Genomic DNA, 18,652 nt, shown 5'->3' with positions numbered 1-18,652 from the left:
CGGTGCTTATCGGAGCTGCCAGGGTCCCTTTTCGACCGCTCGTTCCAGTCAAAAACCAGATGCCTGGCAACCCTAGCTCACACCTGAGGAGTTCACATGCCAGGGCTGAGGCCAGGGCCCATCCCTACCTCAGCTCCACTCCCGAAGATGGGGTGGTTGACGTGGCAGGTGCTGTTCCTCTGAGTCTGCTCCTCGGAGCCTATGGCTGAGCTGCACTTAACGGCTACGGCCCTCCTGTTAGACTGACCATGAGAGACCAGCCAGTGAGAGACGTAGACCACAGCACCCCTCACAAGCCCCCTGCACACTCCCTGCAACTCAGCACCCCTGCCGAGCCCCCCCCCCGCCCGCTCTCTGCAGCTTGGCACCCCCCGCGGAGCCCCTGCTTCCTCGCATCTCAGCTCCCCTATCGAGCCCCCTACCTGCTCCCTGTAGCACAGAGCCCCCTGCTGAGCTCTCTGTCCACTCCCTGCAGCACAGCTCCCCACTGCAGAGCCTGCCCCTCATGCCTGGTGTTCGTTGGGGTACTTGGAGCAGCAGGACCCGGCGGTAGGACAGCGCGGCCGGGAAGAAGAATCGCACACTGGTGCTGTAGAAATTCTCCCCGCGATTCTGGATGGAGATGGTAGTGTTGAGTTCGGGGGTGACGCCCACCACCAGGGTGCTCAAGCTAAGTGGGGAAAAAGGGGTGAGCTTCCTCAGGGCAGTGCCCTGGATGCTCTGTGAACTTCTTCTAGCAGTACCCAGCCGGGGACACCAGCGCTGTGAGCTTCCAGTGGAGCATCTTCCCCACAGCAGTGCACCCTGTGACACTATGCCCCATATTCTTCATAGAGCTACTGTTGTGATATGAATATGGCATAACTAATTTGTATTTTATGCAAGATGGGTCACGTGCGGTATCATTGGAAAGGTGATGATTTACTGAATGTGATTTTCCTATTTGTTTGGGGATGGGGCTCAAACAGGGAAACAAAGGATTCCCGCCACATGTAAATCCTATATAAGGCAGGGAAGTGAGTTTATCAGGGCTGGTTCTTCACTAAATCCCTGCCCAAGATGACTGCTGAAAATACCTAAGATTGATCTGGGGAAAAAGGACTGGACCCAGACTAGAAGGTGTCTGGCCTGTGAAAGGAGTATCTGGGGTTCTAAGCTGCAAGCAAGAGCGGTTTGTCTACAAGAAACTCTGCAATCTGCTTAAAACAACATTTAGGATGAGAAATTACTACTTGTAGCCAGTTCCTTTAGTGTATTAACCTTAGTTTGCATGTTTGTTTTTTTTGCTCAGTAATCTGCTTTGATCTGTTTTCTATCCCTTATAATCATTTAAAATCTATCCTTTGTAGTTATTAAACACGTGTTTGTTTTCTCTAAACCAGTTTGTGCAAGTCATAACTGGGGGACAAAAAGCTGTGCATATCTTCCTCCACATTAAGAGAAGTGGTGATTTTCATAGGCTTATGCTGTACAGTTTTCTGTGTAGCGCAAGACACAGGCTGGGTGTGTCCCTACCTGGGTGTGTGCTGGAGGAGGCTTGAGGGCCTGGCTCAGCAAAACAGTGTAAGGGAGCCCAGGCTGGTGGAACCGGCAGGCTCAGTGTTATCCCCAGTACATCAGGGGGCACCCTGGACTGGGAGGGGGCAACCCTTCACACCCCCCATCCATCAGCACTGGAAATCTAACAAGATCTCCAGCTGGATGTTGAAGATCTGAAGCGCGATCAAGCCAAATGTGTCCCACCATGGTAGGTGTTTTGGCGGGAGGATTCAGTGATTTACCCAGAGAAACTGAAGTAGATTTCTAACTGGTCATCGCAGCGGTCATCTGTGCCACAGTCCTTCTGAAATGGGAGCTGGCTGGACACCCAAGAGAGCAGGATCAGAGTGAGTGGGGAGGGGTCTGCAGCACCACCTGCCGGAGTGATACTGCGGGGACCCAAGGACCCTCCTGTTACCCCAGCACCTCGCAGCCCCCTGCACTGGGGGACAGCTAAACCCATCATCAGCCCCCGCCCCAGCCCTTCCTCCTCACCCTCTGCCCAGTGGCAGTTTCACACTTCTAGGAGTGCCACAGCTGGAGGACTGGCCGGCTCAGGGGCATGGGGAACAGGACATGGGATCTTTCCCCTCTAGGGGGCACTACCCAAAATAAATATTGACAATTGTTTCGTAAAAATTATTTTTTTTTAGCCAAAATATTTGGTTTTTTGGACAGAAATTTGGGGAGCTTTGAGGAGAAGTTGGAATTTTCCCATGGAGGGGAGATGCCAAGGCAAACTCAGCATCCATCTGTCACCCTCGAGTGGCTGCTGCCTCTGAATTTTCCAGACTCTTGCTTTCAAACCCCACGGTTACTGGTTCGATCCTTGCAGCAGACCCACTGCGGGGCCTGGCTCTGGCAGCTTACCAAGCCTGCAGATACTGTCGCAGAGTCCTCACTCAAGATGGGTTTGAGGTTGCTAGCGGTAGAGATGGGCTCCCCCATCAGGGTGTAGTTGAGACGCAGGTTGATGGGGGTCAGGGTGTCCTCTGGGCAGAGCTGGGGAGACAGAGAGACATGCCGGGCCCCTGAAGGGAAAGGGGGGTTGGGGGCTGGGTGGGACCAGGAGAGAGGTTTGTTCTCTGGGTTATTTGGGAGCAAGGAGCAGAGTTGGAGGGGCAGACACAGTAGGAGGGGAAGGGGTTAGGACTCCCCAACACTCACAGGAAACATTATCTGATATATCTCACATCTCGTCTCGATGCTGAGCCGCAGTTCTCTGCTCAGGACAGGGCTGGTGGACTCGAAGGCGGCTCGGATCTTCGTCCACCCGGGGTCCAGAGCCAGGCGGTACTGGATGGTGCTGGAGATCCTGTTACCTACGGGGAAGGGGAAACGAGGAACAGAGAAATTGAGAGCAGGAACTTCAAGGGGAAATTGGACACAGGGCTTTGCCCTTCTAGGAGGTGCTGGTTCTGATCCATCCCCAGGACAGGGGACTGGCTCGTTCAGAGGGGAGGGGAATGGGGGTGGGTTTGGTCTGACCTAGGCTGTCACTGGTGCTCTTAGTGACAGTGAAGCAGACCTCTGCCCTGCTGGCTTCCGTGTTGAGCTGCTCCTGCCCCTGGCAGTCGAAAGCTGAGGTTGGGATCGTGGGGGGTTGGAAGCTGATGGAGACCCCGACTCTGAGGACTGGCCGGGACCTGCCATGGGAGGAACAGAACCGTCTCCCAGCTGCTCCCTGCAATGGGGCCAGACCCAGGCCCCCTCCCTCCCCTGAGCCTCCCACCCAGCCTGGATGTGCTCACAGCACCCCAGGGAGATGGGTTATGGACACGTAGCTCTGCTAGAGGAGATGCTGGGGGGCAGAGAAGGGAGCAGCAGAGCTGTCATTGTGCCATTCTCCAGCTGGGGACAGCAGTCACAGACACTCACACTCAGACAGCATCCTAAGGCCTTGTCTACAATACAGAGATTTTTTCTACAAAAGGCAGCATTTGTCCACAAAACACTGGAGGTTTACACACTACAATGGGACTTATGGCAACAAAACTCTCCTGTTTTGCTGACAACGTAAAACCACCTCGACGAGAGGCATCGAGCTTTTTGGCGTCAAAGTTTTGTCAACAAAGTGCCAGTGTAAAGACTGCGCTTGGTCATGTTGCTATAATTGGCCCCCAGGAGGTCTCCCACAATGCCCTTCCTGCATTTCAAATGGAACAACCGGTTGAAAAGGGACCCTGGCGGCTCCGGTCAGCACCGCTGACCAGGTGGCCGTTAAAAGTCCGGTCGGTGGTGCTGCGGCTCTCAGGCAGGCTAGTCCCTTCCCATCCTGGCTGGCACCGCGCTGCGCCCCAGAATTTGCCAGACGGTCTGGCCTCTGGGGCGGGGGGCACGTTCTCTGAGTGCTGGCTCTGCGCTCCCCGGCCAATGGGAGCTGCGGGGAGAGGCGGGGGGGCGGTGCTGATCACAAGAGTGGTGTGTGAAGCCTCCTGCCCCCCCACCTAGGACCCGGACCTGCTAGCTGTTTCTGGGGTGCACATGGCAGTAGGAGAGCCTGCCTTAACCCCCCCCCCCCCACTGCACTGCTGAGCAGGAGCCGCCAGAGGTCAGTCCATGCCCCAACCCTGATTCCCAACCCCGTGCCCCAACCCTGAGCCCCCCCATCCAGAGCCCCCTCTTGTACTCCACACCCCTCATCTGTAGCCCCACCCCAGAGCCAGCACCCCCAGCCCAGAGCCCTCACCCCCTCTGCACCCCAATCCCTTGCCCCACCCAGAGCTCCCTCCCACACCTTGAACTCCTCATCCCGTCCCCACCCCATAGCCAGCATCCCCAGCCCACAGCCCTCACCCCCTCCTGCACCCCAACCCTCTGCCTCAACCCACAGCCCCCTCCCTCACTCCAAATCTCTCAACCCCACACCCCAGCCTGGAGCCCCCCTACACCCCAAACTCCTCATCCCCAGCCGAACCCCAGAGCCTGCACCACAGCCGGAGCCCTCACACACCCCAACTCCTTGCCCCAGGACGAGTCTCCTCCCGTATCCTGAACCCCTCATTATTGGCCCCACCCTGGAGCCCGCATCCCCACTTAGAGCCCTCACCTCCTCTTGCACCCCAACTCCTGCCCCAGCCCAGTGAGAGTGAGTGAGGGTGGGGGAGAGCGATGCACTGATGGAGGGGGAATGTAGTGAGCGGGGGCGGGGCTTTGGGGAAGGGGCAGGGCAGGGATAGGGCCTCAGGGAAGGGGGAGGCATTCGGTTCGGTGTGACTAGAAATTTGGCAAATCTACGACTTGACCGCTCTAATCAGCGGTTCGAACCCCGCTGCTCTGCTGCCACAACTTCAAGACCTACGGGCAGATTTCTCATGGCATATGTGAGAAGGGCTACAAATCGGGACATGGTGCAGTGCAGAGCGAAGATAAAGGAGCTGAGGCAGTCGTACCAGAAGGCAAGGGAGGCAAACCCTCACTCCGGTGTTGCAACAAAGAGCTGCCGCTTCTACAAGTAGTTGGACACATCCTAGGTGGCAACCCCACCTCCACCACCAAGAGCCCCGTGGACACTTTGGTGGGGCGGGAGGGAATGGAAAGTGGACCTAACCCTGAGGACGAAGTGGTGGATGAGGAGGTCAAGTTGGAGGACGCTTTGGACCCCACGGCAGGGTCGTCCGGTTCCATGGTGAGTCAGGAACTCTTTTCCACTCCAGAGGGGTGTAGCCAGTCCCAGAAGTCTGTCTCCGGTGAGCATGATGCAGGAGAGGAGACCCCCAGTGAGTGATCTGTTTGAGCAGATACTGCTCCATTACATGGCGGACAGCTGTCCTTTGCTCTGCATACTGTAGCGGTGGGTGAAGGAAGAGAGAGAAATGAAGTGAGCTGTAGCTCACGAAAGCTTATGCTCTAATAAATTTGTTAGTCTCTAAGGTGCCACAAGTACTCCTTTTCTTTTTGCAAATACAGACTAACACGGCTGCTACTCTGAAACCTGTGCAAGACTAGCTTTCCCCCTGCAGCTTAGCAATGCAGCAGAACAGGGTGCTGATGCACACCTAGATTTCATGGGAATCCTCCAGAGAGATCTCTAGGAAACTACCCTGGAGGTTTTGTCAATTCTCTGTCAAAGGTTCCTTGGCAGAGCTGCTTTGTTCCTTCCCCATTGTAGGAAATTTTCCCGCACCACTCGGCAATCACTTGTGCAGGGACCAAAGAGGCACACAGGTGAGCAGCATAGGGACCTGGTCTGAACCTGGATGCAGGCAGTAGATGCGCCCTTGCTTACCCTCAGGAATGAGATATCAGCTTCAATGACACCCGCCTGTGGAAAATGGTGGCAGAATTTACAATATTGTCCACAGTCCCCTTCACTGATCCTCTGATAGCATCATCAACACCCTTTGCCCCATTTTGAATGACCACCCTCCACCTAGGCCATACTCACCTTGTTTAGGGTGTTCGTTGAGATGTGTGCTTGCCAAGGGACATTGAGAAAGTGATTGCTATGTTACAAGAGGTGTATTTTACTGTAATGATTCAATGCTGTGCGTGAACTAACTATCAGGCTTCTGTGTATTGTTTCTTATGCATCTGCAGATGTGGCATTCAGGGGTCCCCACTACACACCGGCAGAGCACCTCCTCCAGATAAGGAAGCAACAAAGGTGGAGCAAGGAGGACGTGTTCAGAGAGGTGCTCCAATCCTCTGAGTCAGAAAAAAAAGAACACATGGTACTGAGAGAAATGGAAAGATGGGACAGAAAGAGGTATGAGGAGCGCATTCTAAAGGCCCATGAGAGGATGATAAAAGTGACAGAGGAGCCCTGGGGCTGGGGCTAGAGGGGGCTGGCCTGCAGCCAGGGACGCCAGAAAGCTGGAGCCGGTGCTTGCATCACCCGCCTGGCGCTCAGGGCTTCTGTGTGTGTGTGGGAGCAGGGGGGGCTCTGGGCTCTGGCAGGGAAGGGTGGGATGGGAGGGGTAGAGCCCTGAGTAGAAGGGGTGAGCTAGACTAGGGGATAGCATCCCCGAGCCCCCGGTTCACCGACCGCCCATGCCTACACATAGTGATTGTTGCTGCTAGTAATATTTACATGCATTCTAATCATTTGCTTACTAGAAATCCCAGTCAGGAATCAACGCAAGTGCTAGGTCAAATAAGATAATTGAGTTTAATGAAGCATGGCAGATTGCTGTATAGAAATTCACATTACTGGTTCGCAATCTCAAAATCTTGCCTCAGTCAGCAGTCAGCTATGACCATTGAATTCTTTTTCTCACTTAGATCTAACCTGCCAGAAAGGCATCGCTAGCGCGCTCTTAACCTGCCAAAGCACATTCCAGGATAATTCTGCACCTACTCAGCCTATTGTTGAAGAGCTCCTTGCTGCTGTCCAGGTTTTCCCAAGTAAGGCTTCATGAGCCATGGGCGTAAGGGGTAGGTTGGGTCTCCCAGGAAAACTGTGGGCATTTCAAAATCCCCCACTGGAATCTTCTGGTGTGGAAAGAAAGTCCTTGCTTACACCTTTCTGTACAGACCAGTGTTCTTTAAGATGCGTGTGTCATGCACCTTCCCGGACCACCCTGTGCTGATGTCATTGAAATGCCTGCCGTGATCAACAAGTGCCTGCAGTACCTCAGAGAAGTACCCCTTTCTACTGATGTACAGATTGGGTGCTCATGATGTACTGCCTGACCAGCTCCGATGTGTTCAGAACAGTGATCACAACAGTAGAGAGAATTGCGGGATCCATCCTTTCACACAGAGATGGCGGGCGCACAGTAAACAGGGGGTGTTAAAAATGCCGCTAAAATTGGTCGGAAGCCCATGGAATGCTGGGACAGAAAATAGTGCATCATGGGATGTTGACCTAGCACCATGAGGCACTGCGATCCACTCCGCCTTCCCACACTTCCTAGCTGCAGAATGTGGCGAGTTGCACACTGGGATAGGTACCCACACAGTGCCCTGCTCTCACTGTCAATGCTAGAACACCAAGTGTGGATGTGCTCTGCCGATACAAGGAGCGTAGTGTGAACATGCAATAGCGATGAAATTATAGCACTTCTTAATCGCTGACATAACTTCTATCAAAAAAACTCTGTAGTGTAGACAAGGCCCGAGACTGCAATGTGGAGCAGTGCAACGATACAGAGTAACTCACCTCAGCAGCAGGACCTGCCCTTGTGCCCCCACCGCAATGTCTGGCAGTCCGTCCCCCGTCAGGTCTGTCCTGCCACTGACGGCCTGGCCAAAGTAGTGCAGCCTGTTGGGAAACAGTGACCCCTCGATGCACTGTGGGGCAGAGAGAGCAGTAAGGGGTGGGGAAGGGGCAGCTGTACTGTATAATGGGCACTGGGGGCAGCGGAGGGTGAGGGGTGGGGAAGGGGCAGCTGTACTGTATAATGGGCACTAGGGGCAGTGGAGGCTGGGGGTGGGAAAGGGGCGGCTGTACTGTATAATGGGCACTAGGGGGCAGCAGAGGAGGAGGGGTGGGAAAGGGGCGGCTGTACTGTACAGTGGGCACTATTAAATCCTTGGCAATTTTTATCTCAAGACTGGCTGGTTTTCTAAGAGATCTGCTCTGGTTTCAGCAGGGATTATTTGGGGCAGTTCTCTGGCCTGTGCTCCACGGGAGCTCAGACTTGATGACTGCAAAAGTCACTAGTGGCCTGGGAATCTATGATTCTAAACCCGAGTTTGTTGATGTAAGGCTTACGTCGACCTAACTCTGTAAGCGGCCTCGCTAAAATGTAGCTCCCACCCATGTAACTTGTCCACCACACCGACTTCATAACTCCACTTCCGCAAGAGCCGGTGCACTTAACTCAATGTAGTCAGGTCGGTGCAATGTCCACATAGGCACCACATTGCTTATATCGCCTGGGGGCGCTGGCTGTCAGTGCCCCACCATGCCCCACACTGACAGTTAAGTCGGTACAAGCGCTCCTGGTGAGGACGCACACCACCAGCAGAAGGAGGATAATGTGGACATGAAAAAATGATTGAATTACTGAGGTGGCTGTGTGACAACATAACTTAAGTCGACTTAAGTTTGTTGCGTAGACTTGCCCTTTATCCTGTTACTGATGCTCATTTCAATCTCTTTGGCTCAGCAGTTTCAAGGAGATAAATGTCAAGTGACTGACACCAGTTTGGGGAGGATCAGAGCCGTTGTTTGAGCCCCAGGTGTGTGGAGAAAAAAATATTAGAACCAGCTGATTTTGCTGTTTAACTGGGAGGCTGTATGTCAGGAGTCCCTAGTTCAAGTGACCCCAAATCCTAACCTGTGACCCCATGAGGAATTCCAAATTTCATGGCAATCTGAGTCAGCATGTGGACTGTAGGGCAGGCAGAAAACCCAACCTTTAACTAGAAAGCTCTGCTCAACCTGAACAACAGAGGAGCTCCAGCTCTCCTAAAATGTCACACATTGACCCAGTTACAACCCTGGGTCAGGTTTCAGAGTAACAGCTGTGTTAGTCTGTATTCGCAAAAAGAAAAGGAGTACTTGTGGCACCTTAGAGACTAACAAATTTATTAGAGCATAAGCTTTCGTGAGCTACAGCTCACTTCATCAGATGCATCCGATGAAGTGAGCTGTAGCTCACGAAAGCTTATGCTCAAATAAATTTGTTAGTCTCTAAGGTGCCACAAGTACTCCTTTTCTTTTTGCGAACCCTGGGTCAGTCTTCTCCCTTATCTAATGGGAACCTGGATATGGGCTCAGATCCCTACTAGTTCTCCACACGGCCGCAGCTCACCCCAATGGCGTAGCGGATGATTCCAGCTTTGTCAGCCTCAGGGACGGCGTCTGAATAAGAAAGCGGGTCTTTGTATTTCTCCCCATCTGTGATCACAATGAGAACCTTGGTGGCCTCATCCCGAGCGCCTCTCCCAGAGGTGAACAGCTCCCGCCTGGAAAAGAGGGGTGGGGAACGCCTGGGAGGGTTATTGATACATAATAACACCTAGCGCTCGTCCACTGCTTTGACATTGCAGATCTCAAAGTCCTTTACAAAGGAGGCCACTGTCATTGCCTCCATTTAACCAATGGAGAAACTGAGGCACACGGTGGCGCTGTGACTTGCTTAAAGTCACACAGCAACAGAAGCTCAGAGCTGGCAATAGATCCTAGGAGCCCTTGCTCGCAGTATTTCCCTTCCTGCTCTAACCTACTTATGCCCACCCACCTCCCGGAGTGGGGACAGAGCCCAGGAGTCCTGATGCCCAGCCCCCCTGCTCTAACCACTAGTCCCCAGTCCCTTCCCACAGCTGGGGATAGAACCCACCAGTCCTGAGTCCTTTCCCTTAGCTCACATGTCCTTACAGCCCATTCCCTGTGAAGTCAGCACGGGGAGGAAGGCAATACCTACACGACTTTCCGGATGGCTGTGGCCGTGTATGTCGTTCCATGAAGCTGCTCAATCCTCCAGACAAGGTGATCGGGGTGATGACTTCTCCTGTACGCCATGAAGTCGAAGTGCAATTCAAATTTATTGGAGTACTGCATGAGGGCGAACTGCAAGGGAAGGCAGGGGAGAAGAGAGGAAAACCACCCCAGGGGTGGAAGGTAAGAAAAGCAGGAATCAGACTCAGTTAAGGGCTGGGGAAGGCAGTCGGGACGTAGTGGTTCTGTTGGAATTTTTTCCTGGTTTTGGAGGCAAAATCCATTGCTGCTCCCTGCAGCACAGCGCCCCCTAGCGCCACACTGGGGTACTGGGGTCAGCACTGTCTGCGAGGGGCAGGGTACGTAGTCAGGGTTGAGCTTCTGCCCGTTACCTGCGTGTCGGTGCTGGGGAAACGCTTCATGATCTCAGCGACAAATGTCTTCATTTTTCCAAAGTCCACAGGTGCGATGCTGCCCGAGCTGTCGACGAGGAGCGCTATGTCTGTGGCACGTCTGGGGCACTCTGAGAGGGTCAGGAAAGAAACACGTCCTGACTCAACTCCACAAACATGGAGAAAACCCCCCAGAAAGAGCTAGATCAGACCACTGGGCGCATCTAACCTGATATCCCGCCCCCTGCTGGCCACCCCGATCAGACCCCTCGGTCCCCCTGTCGCAATATCATCCCGTCCCTGCCATGGAGGGGTCCTGAGAGCATCCCATAACATGCACTGGGATGAAAAAATACACCCCTCCCCCGCCCAGAGCTGGGACAGAACCCAGGCGTCCTGACTCCCAGCTCCTACTGACATCCTGAATCACACCAATGGGCCCACCTAGCCTGGTATCCCAACCCATATCAGACCCATCTAGACCCATCTCCCCTCCAACTTCCCATGTCCCTTGTACCCACCCGTGACCCCAGAGCGTAGGTCCCCCCCCGCACACCCGTGTCATCCCTCACCTGGCAGATTGTCCGGGATGCGCTGGAGCTGCTGGAGGCTCTGGTCCAGGCGGAAGCAGTAGCCGTTGACGTACATATTCTCCCCACAGGCCCGGTGCACCGTGGGGCCGCACACCTGGGGCACGAGAAGGCAGGGGGTCCGTAGGTGCCCCTCTGAACAGACCACTGAGGGTGGGGGAGCCAGGGGTCTGATGGGGGAGCCAGGGGTCTGCTCCCCCCCACCCATGGATGCAGGGAAAGGCCCTGCCAGGGCAGGGGACCCCCTTGGGGCAGACGGGACGCACACGAGGGCATCACCTGGTTCCAACGCTCCCTGCTACATTCACGCACAGTCACTGTCGCCATGGTGACAACCCAGTTACAATGCTTCCTGCTACATCAGCTTCCTGCTTCCTTCTAGTCACTGTCACCATGGCAACATCAGCCAGTTGCCTCCATCCCTCACAACATCATCTCACCTGGTCACTGTTGCCAAACCAAGGCTACCTGGCTACCACCATTTCCCAATGCATCCTTGTGCCCCCCCTCCAGTTACAGGAGTTACCAACAGCCCTCGCACAGTTATCGTGTAGTCATGGTGATGTCACCCAATTGTCACCTCTGTACCATTGCTCCAGTCATGCTGACACAGCCCAGTTACTACCGTCCATGAGTAGTGGGGTTCTGGGGAGGGAACTGTCCCCTGGAATGACGAGGGAGTAAATGTCAGACCCCAGTCCCAGCACCCATCTCCCCTGGGTGTGGTACCTACCAGGAACTCAGAGCCACGGGCCGCCAGAGACAAACCGAGGGACATGTTCATGGCATCGGGGGGTCCTGACAGGGGAGAGAAGCACACCAGGGTGAGCAAATAAACTCCATTCCTCTCCCAGAGCTGAGGATAGAACCAAGGATTCCTGACTCCCAGCGCCCCCCGATCTAACCACTAGACCCCACCCCACTCCCTCCCAGAGCTGAGGACAGAATCCAGGAGTCCTGACTCCCACTTCAATCCTGTTGCTGCACCCCACAGCACAGGGTGCCCCCTACTCTGAATGGGGATCTCCTGGCAGCGTCTGGAACCCGGTTCGCACTTGTAGACTTTGCCAGTTTCATTCACGCCTCCTATCTGCTGCGGGGCCCTGACGATCAGTCTGCTGGGAGAAAGCAGAGGGGAGTTAGGGAGATGCCTCATCACACCCAGGGGAGTGGATCCCACGAGGGGCAGCCCAGCGAGACAAGCCCCTTAGCATTGGGCATGAGTCATGTGGGGCCCTGAGTCCACGTTCGGCCCTTACCCCCCAGTGCTGGCACTCCCGAACTGCACCACGCTCTGCCCAAAGCCCGCTGCTGTCTCCTGGAAGGTGATGGGTCCTTCCACATCCACACTGAATCCATGGTTTGGTGCCAGCACTGCAGGGTTAAACAGTCACTAATTAGAGCTTCCCCTATGGAGAACGGGCCAGTGGTTGGGGCTGAGGGGCCGGCTCCTTCTGGCTACGGGACTGAATTCCACACACGCACACCCCGCTCTAACTCAACAAATCCCACTCCTCTCCCAAAGCCAGGGTTAGAACCCGGACGTCCTGACTCCCAATTCCTCACCACCTGCTCCCTAGTCCTCCAGGGCTATATTATGCAAATCATTCCCTGCATTTATTTGCATAGTGCCAGACACTCCCACTTAAAAATAAATATCATGAGTGGAACTAGTGCTGGTGAACGGAGTCCTAGATTTATCTCCATCAGCTTCCCTGATGCTGATCCATAGCAGGTGCACTTCCTGTAGGGGGTACGAGGGTCAGATCAGAGACTTCATAGACTCATAGATTCCAAGGCCAGAAGGGACCATTGTGATTGTCTAGTCTGACCTCCCGGGTAACACAGGCCAGAGAACTTCCCTGCATTAATTCCTGATTGAACTACGGCAGGACTTTCAGAAAAACGTCCAATCATGATTTTAAATGTCCAGTGATGGAGAATCCACGACAGCTCATGGCAAACTGTTCCAATGGTGAATTACGCTTCCTGTTAAAAATGTCGGCTTTATTTGCAGTTATAAGCCAAGTCTGCACGACCACTTACGGCAGCAAAACTTATGTTACTCAGGGGTATGAAAAAACACACCTCTGAGTGACATAAGTTTCACTGGCGTAAGTGGCAGTGTGCAGAACGCTATGTCGGCAGGAGAGCTTCTCCCACAGACAGAGCTACCACCACTCATTGAGGGTGTTTAATTACGTTGACCGGAGAGCTCTTTCCTGTCGGCATGGAGTAGCTACACGAGTGATCTTACGTCGGTGCAGCTGCATTGGTACAGCTGTGCCACTGTACGATCGCTAGTGTAGGCATGGCCGTTGTTTGTCTATCATCAGCTTTCGGCCACTGGCTCGTGTTACCCTTTATCTGCTAGTCTGAAGAGACCAATATTAAATATTTGTTCTTCTCATAAGTACTCACAGACTTGGGTCAAGCCACCCCTTAACCTTCCCTTAAGATTGATCTCCTTGAGTCTATCACTTTGAGGCAGGTTCTCCAATCCTTTCATTAGTCTCATGGCACTTCTCTGACCCCTCTCCAATTTATCAACATCCTTCATGAATTGTGGTAACCAGAATTGGACTCGCTATTCCAGAAGGGGGTCGCACCAGGGGCAAATACAGAGGTAAAATGCAATAGAACCTCAGAGTTATGAACACCCCGGGAATGGAGGTTGTTCGTAACTCTGAAATGTTCATAGCTTGAACAAAACATTACAGTTCTTTCAAAAGTTTACAACTGAACATTGACTTCATACAGCTTTGAAACTTTACTATGTAGAAGAAAAATGCAGATTCCCCTTTATATTTTTAGTAGTTTGCATTTAACACAGCACCATACTGTATTTGCTTTTGGGGCGGGGGTGGGGTGGGGTGGGCTCTACTTCTGCCTGGGTGCCTACTTCTGGTTCAAATGAAGTGTGGGGTTGGCTAGTCAGTTCGTAACTCTGGTGTTCATAACTCTGAGGTTCTCTTCCTGCTCGAGATTCCCCAGTTCATGCATACACGGATCGCAATAGCCCTTTTGGCCACAGCATCACACTGGTAAAATTTGTGTTGTGGGAGCCAAAGCTGAGACCCACTAAACTCATGTCACACAAGAAACAGGCAATGGATGGCAACACTGAATCCCTAATGCATTGGGTAGCTAACTAACTCCCCGCCATCCTCCGTGGGACTGGCTGGGGGAAGTGGGTGAGTGGGGAAACCCCTTTCCAATTGGCTGATCTTCCCCACATCCCCCACCTCCTGATAGCCAAACAGGGCTGCTGCAGGAGGCAAGCAGGGCTGAGAAGAATTGTGGGAGAGAAGTAGGGAGTGTAAGAATCTCTCAGGTTGGCTTTTCTCTCCTCTCCCCTGGCCCTTCTGCCCTCTCCATCCCTGCAAGCCCAGACTTGGGACGGAGAATCCCCTTGGAGCTGCCCCCTCCAGGGTGGGAGACGATAAAGACTGTCCACATTTGCAGGAGGAGCAGATGTGGGTCAAAGTGGGGTGCAGAATTGTGGGGCTGCAGGGTGAGGTTGGGAAATTGTGGGGCTGGTTGGACAAAAGAGGTGCTGAGAGGGCTGGGGCAGGCTCCCCCAGTCTTCCCTTCATCCCTTTTTAGGACACATCTCCCAATGTGTCTCAAAGTCCCCAGTCCCAGCCTCAAATTTCTCATCCTCATTCTCAGCCAAAACAATGTGTGACCTCCCCCCATGCCCTGAGAGGTCCCAGTTTCACAGACAGAGGAGACATGACCTTGAATCAGGAAGAAGCTGTGGTCGCTTTACAGCAGGACCATGCCAACCCCATCCATTTCCTGCCCTTCAACCCCAGCCCACATCTTACCAAGCACATGTGCCCCATGGAGAGTGAGAGTCACACCTCCCCCCATCCCCTCCCAGAGAGACCCAACAAGTGGCCACATCTCAGTGCTGGCTGAGGGAATCCTTGTACAAACAGCCCCCAGGCTCTACCCCATAGGTGGCTGCATCTCAGCGCTGGGAAAATAACTTCAGGGATTTCATGCCTGCAAAATACAGATTTCATCTGCTTTATAACATGTTTTTGGTGTGTTATTTTCAAATAAAACCACCTCCAGAGAATGAGAATTATAATCCAGTGTCAAAACAGAGCCCTCACCTGCATATGCAAATAGATCCACACCAACTTCAGACCATGCCCTTCACTGTTCATTGCTTACCAACATAGCCTCTTTTACTCTGCTTAGGTTGGCACTGGGGGCCTGTTTCACACATTTTAACAATTTCGCTAGCTCATTGCTCATTTGTGGCCAGTACAGTCTCTCTCTGGCTCTGCATTGATAATTCTCCAGTTCCAAGCGTCCTTCATGTCCTCTTGTGAGCATGTCAGCTTGTAACATCTTCAGCACTACTATCACTAACAGACAGTTCTGCTTTGAACTGAAAATGTGGAGTTGATCGGGAATGTCCTGCCCACCCGACAGTAATAGTGTTAATTACCCTATGTAAAGTCTCATTGTTAGCTGTACCCTTAGCAAGTTCATTTCAAAACTTTTCTGAGACTGAGCACCAGACCCCACTCCCCTCTTAGAGCTGGGGATAGAACCCAGGAGTCCTGACAACAAACCCCTCCGCACCAGTTCATTCAAGTTTCCTTTGTATCTAGCCCTGGATGGCCATTTTATGCAAATTGTCCATGCATTCATTTGCATAGCAGCAGAAACATCCATATGAAGAATAAATATAAGAAGTGTGTTTAGCACTGGTGAATGAAGCCCTTGATTTATCTCTTGCCAACCCGGATTCACGGGGGGAGGAGGACTTTCTGCAGGGTTGCGGGGCAGATCAACCTTCATAGAATTACAGAATAGAACACCAGAAGGAACCGCTGCGTTCATCTACCCTGACTTCCTGTGTAACACGAGCCAGAGAGCTTCTCTGAATTAATCCCTGTTTGAACTAGACTGGAACATTGAGAAAAAGATCCAATCTTGATGTAAAAATTGCCAGTGACGGGGAATCCACCACGACCCCTGATAAATTGTTCCAGTGGTTAATTATTCTCAATGTTAGAAATGTTACATCTCATTTCCAGTCTGAATTTGTCTAGCTTCAGCTTCCAGCCATGGATCATGTTAGACCCTCCTCTGCTAGATTGAAGAGCCCATCATCAAATATTTGTTTCCCACGCAGGTACTTATAGACTGAGATCATCACCCCTTGGCCTTTGCTTTGTTAATCTAAATAGCGATAGACTCAAGGAGCTCAATCCATCAGGCAGGTTTTCTAATGCTTTGATCATTCTCATGGCTGTTCTCTGAACCCTCCCCACTTTATCAATATCTTTCTTCAACTCTGGGCACCAGAACTGACAGAACAGGATTCCAGCAGCACTCGCATCACTAGCAAATACAGAGGTAAAATACCCTCTCTGCTCCTACTTGAGTTTCCCCTTCTTCTGCATCCAAGGATTGGCCACTGCATCGCAGTGGGAGCTCCTTGTCTCAGGCAGTTCTCGGTCTCTCTACCGAGTCTGTCAGCTAATGCAGGGTGGCCTGGTAAGCTTGTGCCCTGGGAGCCAGAGCTGAGACCCACCAAACTCATGTCACACAAGATACACCAAACAGCCCACCGGGGCAACAGTGAATTCCTAACACACAGCGTGGCCATCCCTCTGCAAGAATCCCCTGGGAGCTGCCCCCTCCAGGCCTGGGAGGTAGTAACAACACCCCAAGAGCTGTAGGAGGAGCAGATATGGGGCAAAGTGGGGTGCAGAATTGTGGAGCTGGGTGGGTGGGGCCTGGGGACAAAGGAGCTGAGGGTGGGGGAGGAGCTGAGGTGGCCTCCCCCATTCTTCCCTTCATCCCTTTTCAGACCCCATCTTCCTGTCCCCCCTGCCCAGCCCAGCCCATCCCCCTCACTCTCAGCCACCCCAAAGTCAGCCCCTCTCCATTCCCTGATGGGTCCAGCCCTCACAGACAATAGAGATGTGACAATAAAGCAGGAGGAAGCGGCTGTAGTTTTAAAGCAGGACTGCGCAATTGCAAACACTGCATCCACTTCACACCTACTGGACCCTCACCCCACATCCTACCGAGCACATACGCCCCACAGAGAAGGGGAGTCGCACCTGTGACCCACTCCCATCCCAGAGAGTCTGGGAGAACAGAACACAGAGGGAACTGCACCCAGGAATGCTGGTTATCAGCGCCCCCATCCCTCCTCTAAGCCACTAGAGCCCTATTCCCCTCCCAAATTTGGGGAGAGAACCTAGGACTCCTGATGCACAGGTCCCCTGCTGTAACCCACCAGACCCCACTCCCCCCCACCCGCCCAGAGCCAGCCAGGGATAGGACCCAGGAGTACCAACCGTCCAGCTGCTCCCATCCCCCTGCCAGAGGGGTACTCGCTTGGCACCCATGTGGAGGAGCCCAGCATTTCCCAGTCCCTCTGGCTGGCACTTACCTGCGCACAGGTAGAGGAGCAGAGGCAGGGGGTCCATCCGGTGCTGGGTACGGGGTGTCTATGGAGCGGGGAGTGAGAGGTTCAAGGGCGCTGCCTGGAGGGGAGGCAGCAGAGTGCAGAGGAAAGAGAAGTGATACCTGAAAGAGAGAAACACTGACCAGAGGAAGGAGAGTGTGTTATGAGGCGGTGGCAGAAAGAAAGAAAGAAAGAAAGAAAGAAAGAAAGAAAGAAAGAAAGAAAGAAAGCTACACTGAGACAGACACACAACTAGTCAGACAAACACACTACACCAATTGACAAAAAACACAAAAAAACACAGATCAGCCAACACACCTACACTGAAACAGACACACACAACTACACATATGCACACAACTACACTGAGCTATACAGACACACACCTCTACATTGAGAGAGAGACACACATGCACACACAAGGCAGACATACACACATACACACAGAGGCACGCAACTAGACAGACACAAAACACTAGATAGACAGAGACTAGACAGAGACATACCCCTACACTGAGAAAGACACACACAACTACACAGAGATAGACAGACACACACAACTGCAGTGAGACACATCACAAAGCTAAACATACAGACGCACACACACAACTACACTGAGACAGAGCCAGACACACAACATAGATTCATAGATACTAAGGTCAGAAGGGACCATTCTGATCATCTAGTCTGACCTCCTGCACAGCGCAGGCCACAGAATCTCACCCACCCACTCCTACGAAAAACCTCACCCATGTTTGAGCTATTGAAGTCCTTAAATCATGGTTCAAAGACTTCAAGGAGCAGAGAAGCCTCCCTCAAGTCACCCATGCCCCATGCTACAGAGGAAGGTGAAAAACCTCCAGGGCCTCTCTAATCTGCCCTGGAGGAAAATTCCTTCCCGACCCCAAATATGGCAATCAGCTAAACCCTGAGCACATGGGCAAGATTTACCAGCCAGATACTACAGAAAATTCTTTCCTGGGTAACTCAGATCCCATCCATCTAATATCCCATCTCAGGGGATTTGGCCTATTTACCCTGAATATTTAAAGATCAATTACTTACCAAAATCCCATTATCCCATCATACCATCTCCTCCATAAACTTATCGAGTAGAATCTTAAAACCAGATAGATCTTTTGCCCCCACTGCTTCCCTTGGAAGACTATTCCAAAACTTCACTACTCTGATGGTTAAAAACCTTCGTCTGATTTCAAGTCTAAACTTCCTGGTGGCCAGTTTATACCCATTTGTTCTTGTGTCCTCATTGGTGCTGAGCTGAAATAATTCCTCTCCCTCTCCTGTATTTATCCCTCTGATATATTTATAGAGAGCAATCATATCTCCCCCAACCTTC

General features: G+C 52.6%; 1 protein-coding gene across 1 annotated transcript; it reads right to left on the bottom strand.

The window, feature by feature from the left end:
- Window positions 1-222: 222 nt before the first annotated feature.
- On the bottom strand, window positions 223-17,478 carry LOC119856539 (integrin alpha-M-like). The gene is made up of 15 exons (XM_043517257.1): window positions 17,281-17,478; window positions 12,110-12,224; window positions 11,862-11,965; window positions 11,584-11,648; window positions 10,833-10,947; window positions 10,261-10,391; window positions 9,855-10,000; window positions 9,243-9,396; window positions 7,643-7,773; window positions 3,028-3,185; window positions 2,707-2,861; window positions 2,410-2,541; window positions 1,782-1,855; window positions 423-670; window positions 223-242 (listed from the first exon to the last, which is right to left on the bottom strand). Exons 1-15 carry the CDS (start codon window positions 17,315-17,317, stop codon window positions 238-240), a joined length of 1,770 nt encoding a protein of 589 aa, XP_043373192.1. The 5' UTR covers window positions 17,318-17,478; the 3' UTR covers window positions 223-237.
- Between the last annotated feature and the right edge of the window lie 1,174 nt (window positions 17,479-18,652).

The sequence above is a fragment of the Dermochelys coriacea genome, chromosome 6 (genome assembly GCF_009764565.3).
Source record: "Dermochelys coriacea isolate rDerCor1 chromosome 6, rDerCor1.pri.v4, whole genome shotgun sequence".
NCBI lineage: Eukaryota > Metazoa > Chordata > Testudines > Dermochelyidae > Dermochelys > Dermochelys coriacea.
Note: the sequence above shows the minus strand (reverse complement) of the source record. Positions and strands in the feature narration are given on the sequence as shown.

Excerpts from the sequence above, each read along its gene's own strand:
- LOC119856539 (XM_043517257.1), bottom strand. The coding sequence starts at position 17,317 with ATGGACCCCCTGCCTCTGCTCCTCTACCTGTGCGCAG. Across the intron at positions 3,186-7,642 it reads GGGCAGGTCCTGCTGCTGAG|GTCCCGGCCAGTCCTCAGAG; the intron begins GTGAGTTACTCT and ends CTCCCATGGCAG. Across the intron at positions 671-1,781 it reads ATCTACTTCAGTTTCTCTGG|CTTGAGCACCCTGGTGGTGG; the intron begins GTAAATCACTGA and ends TTCCCCACTTAG.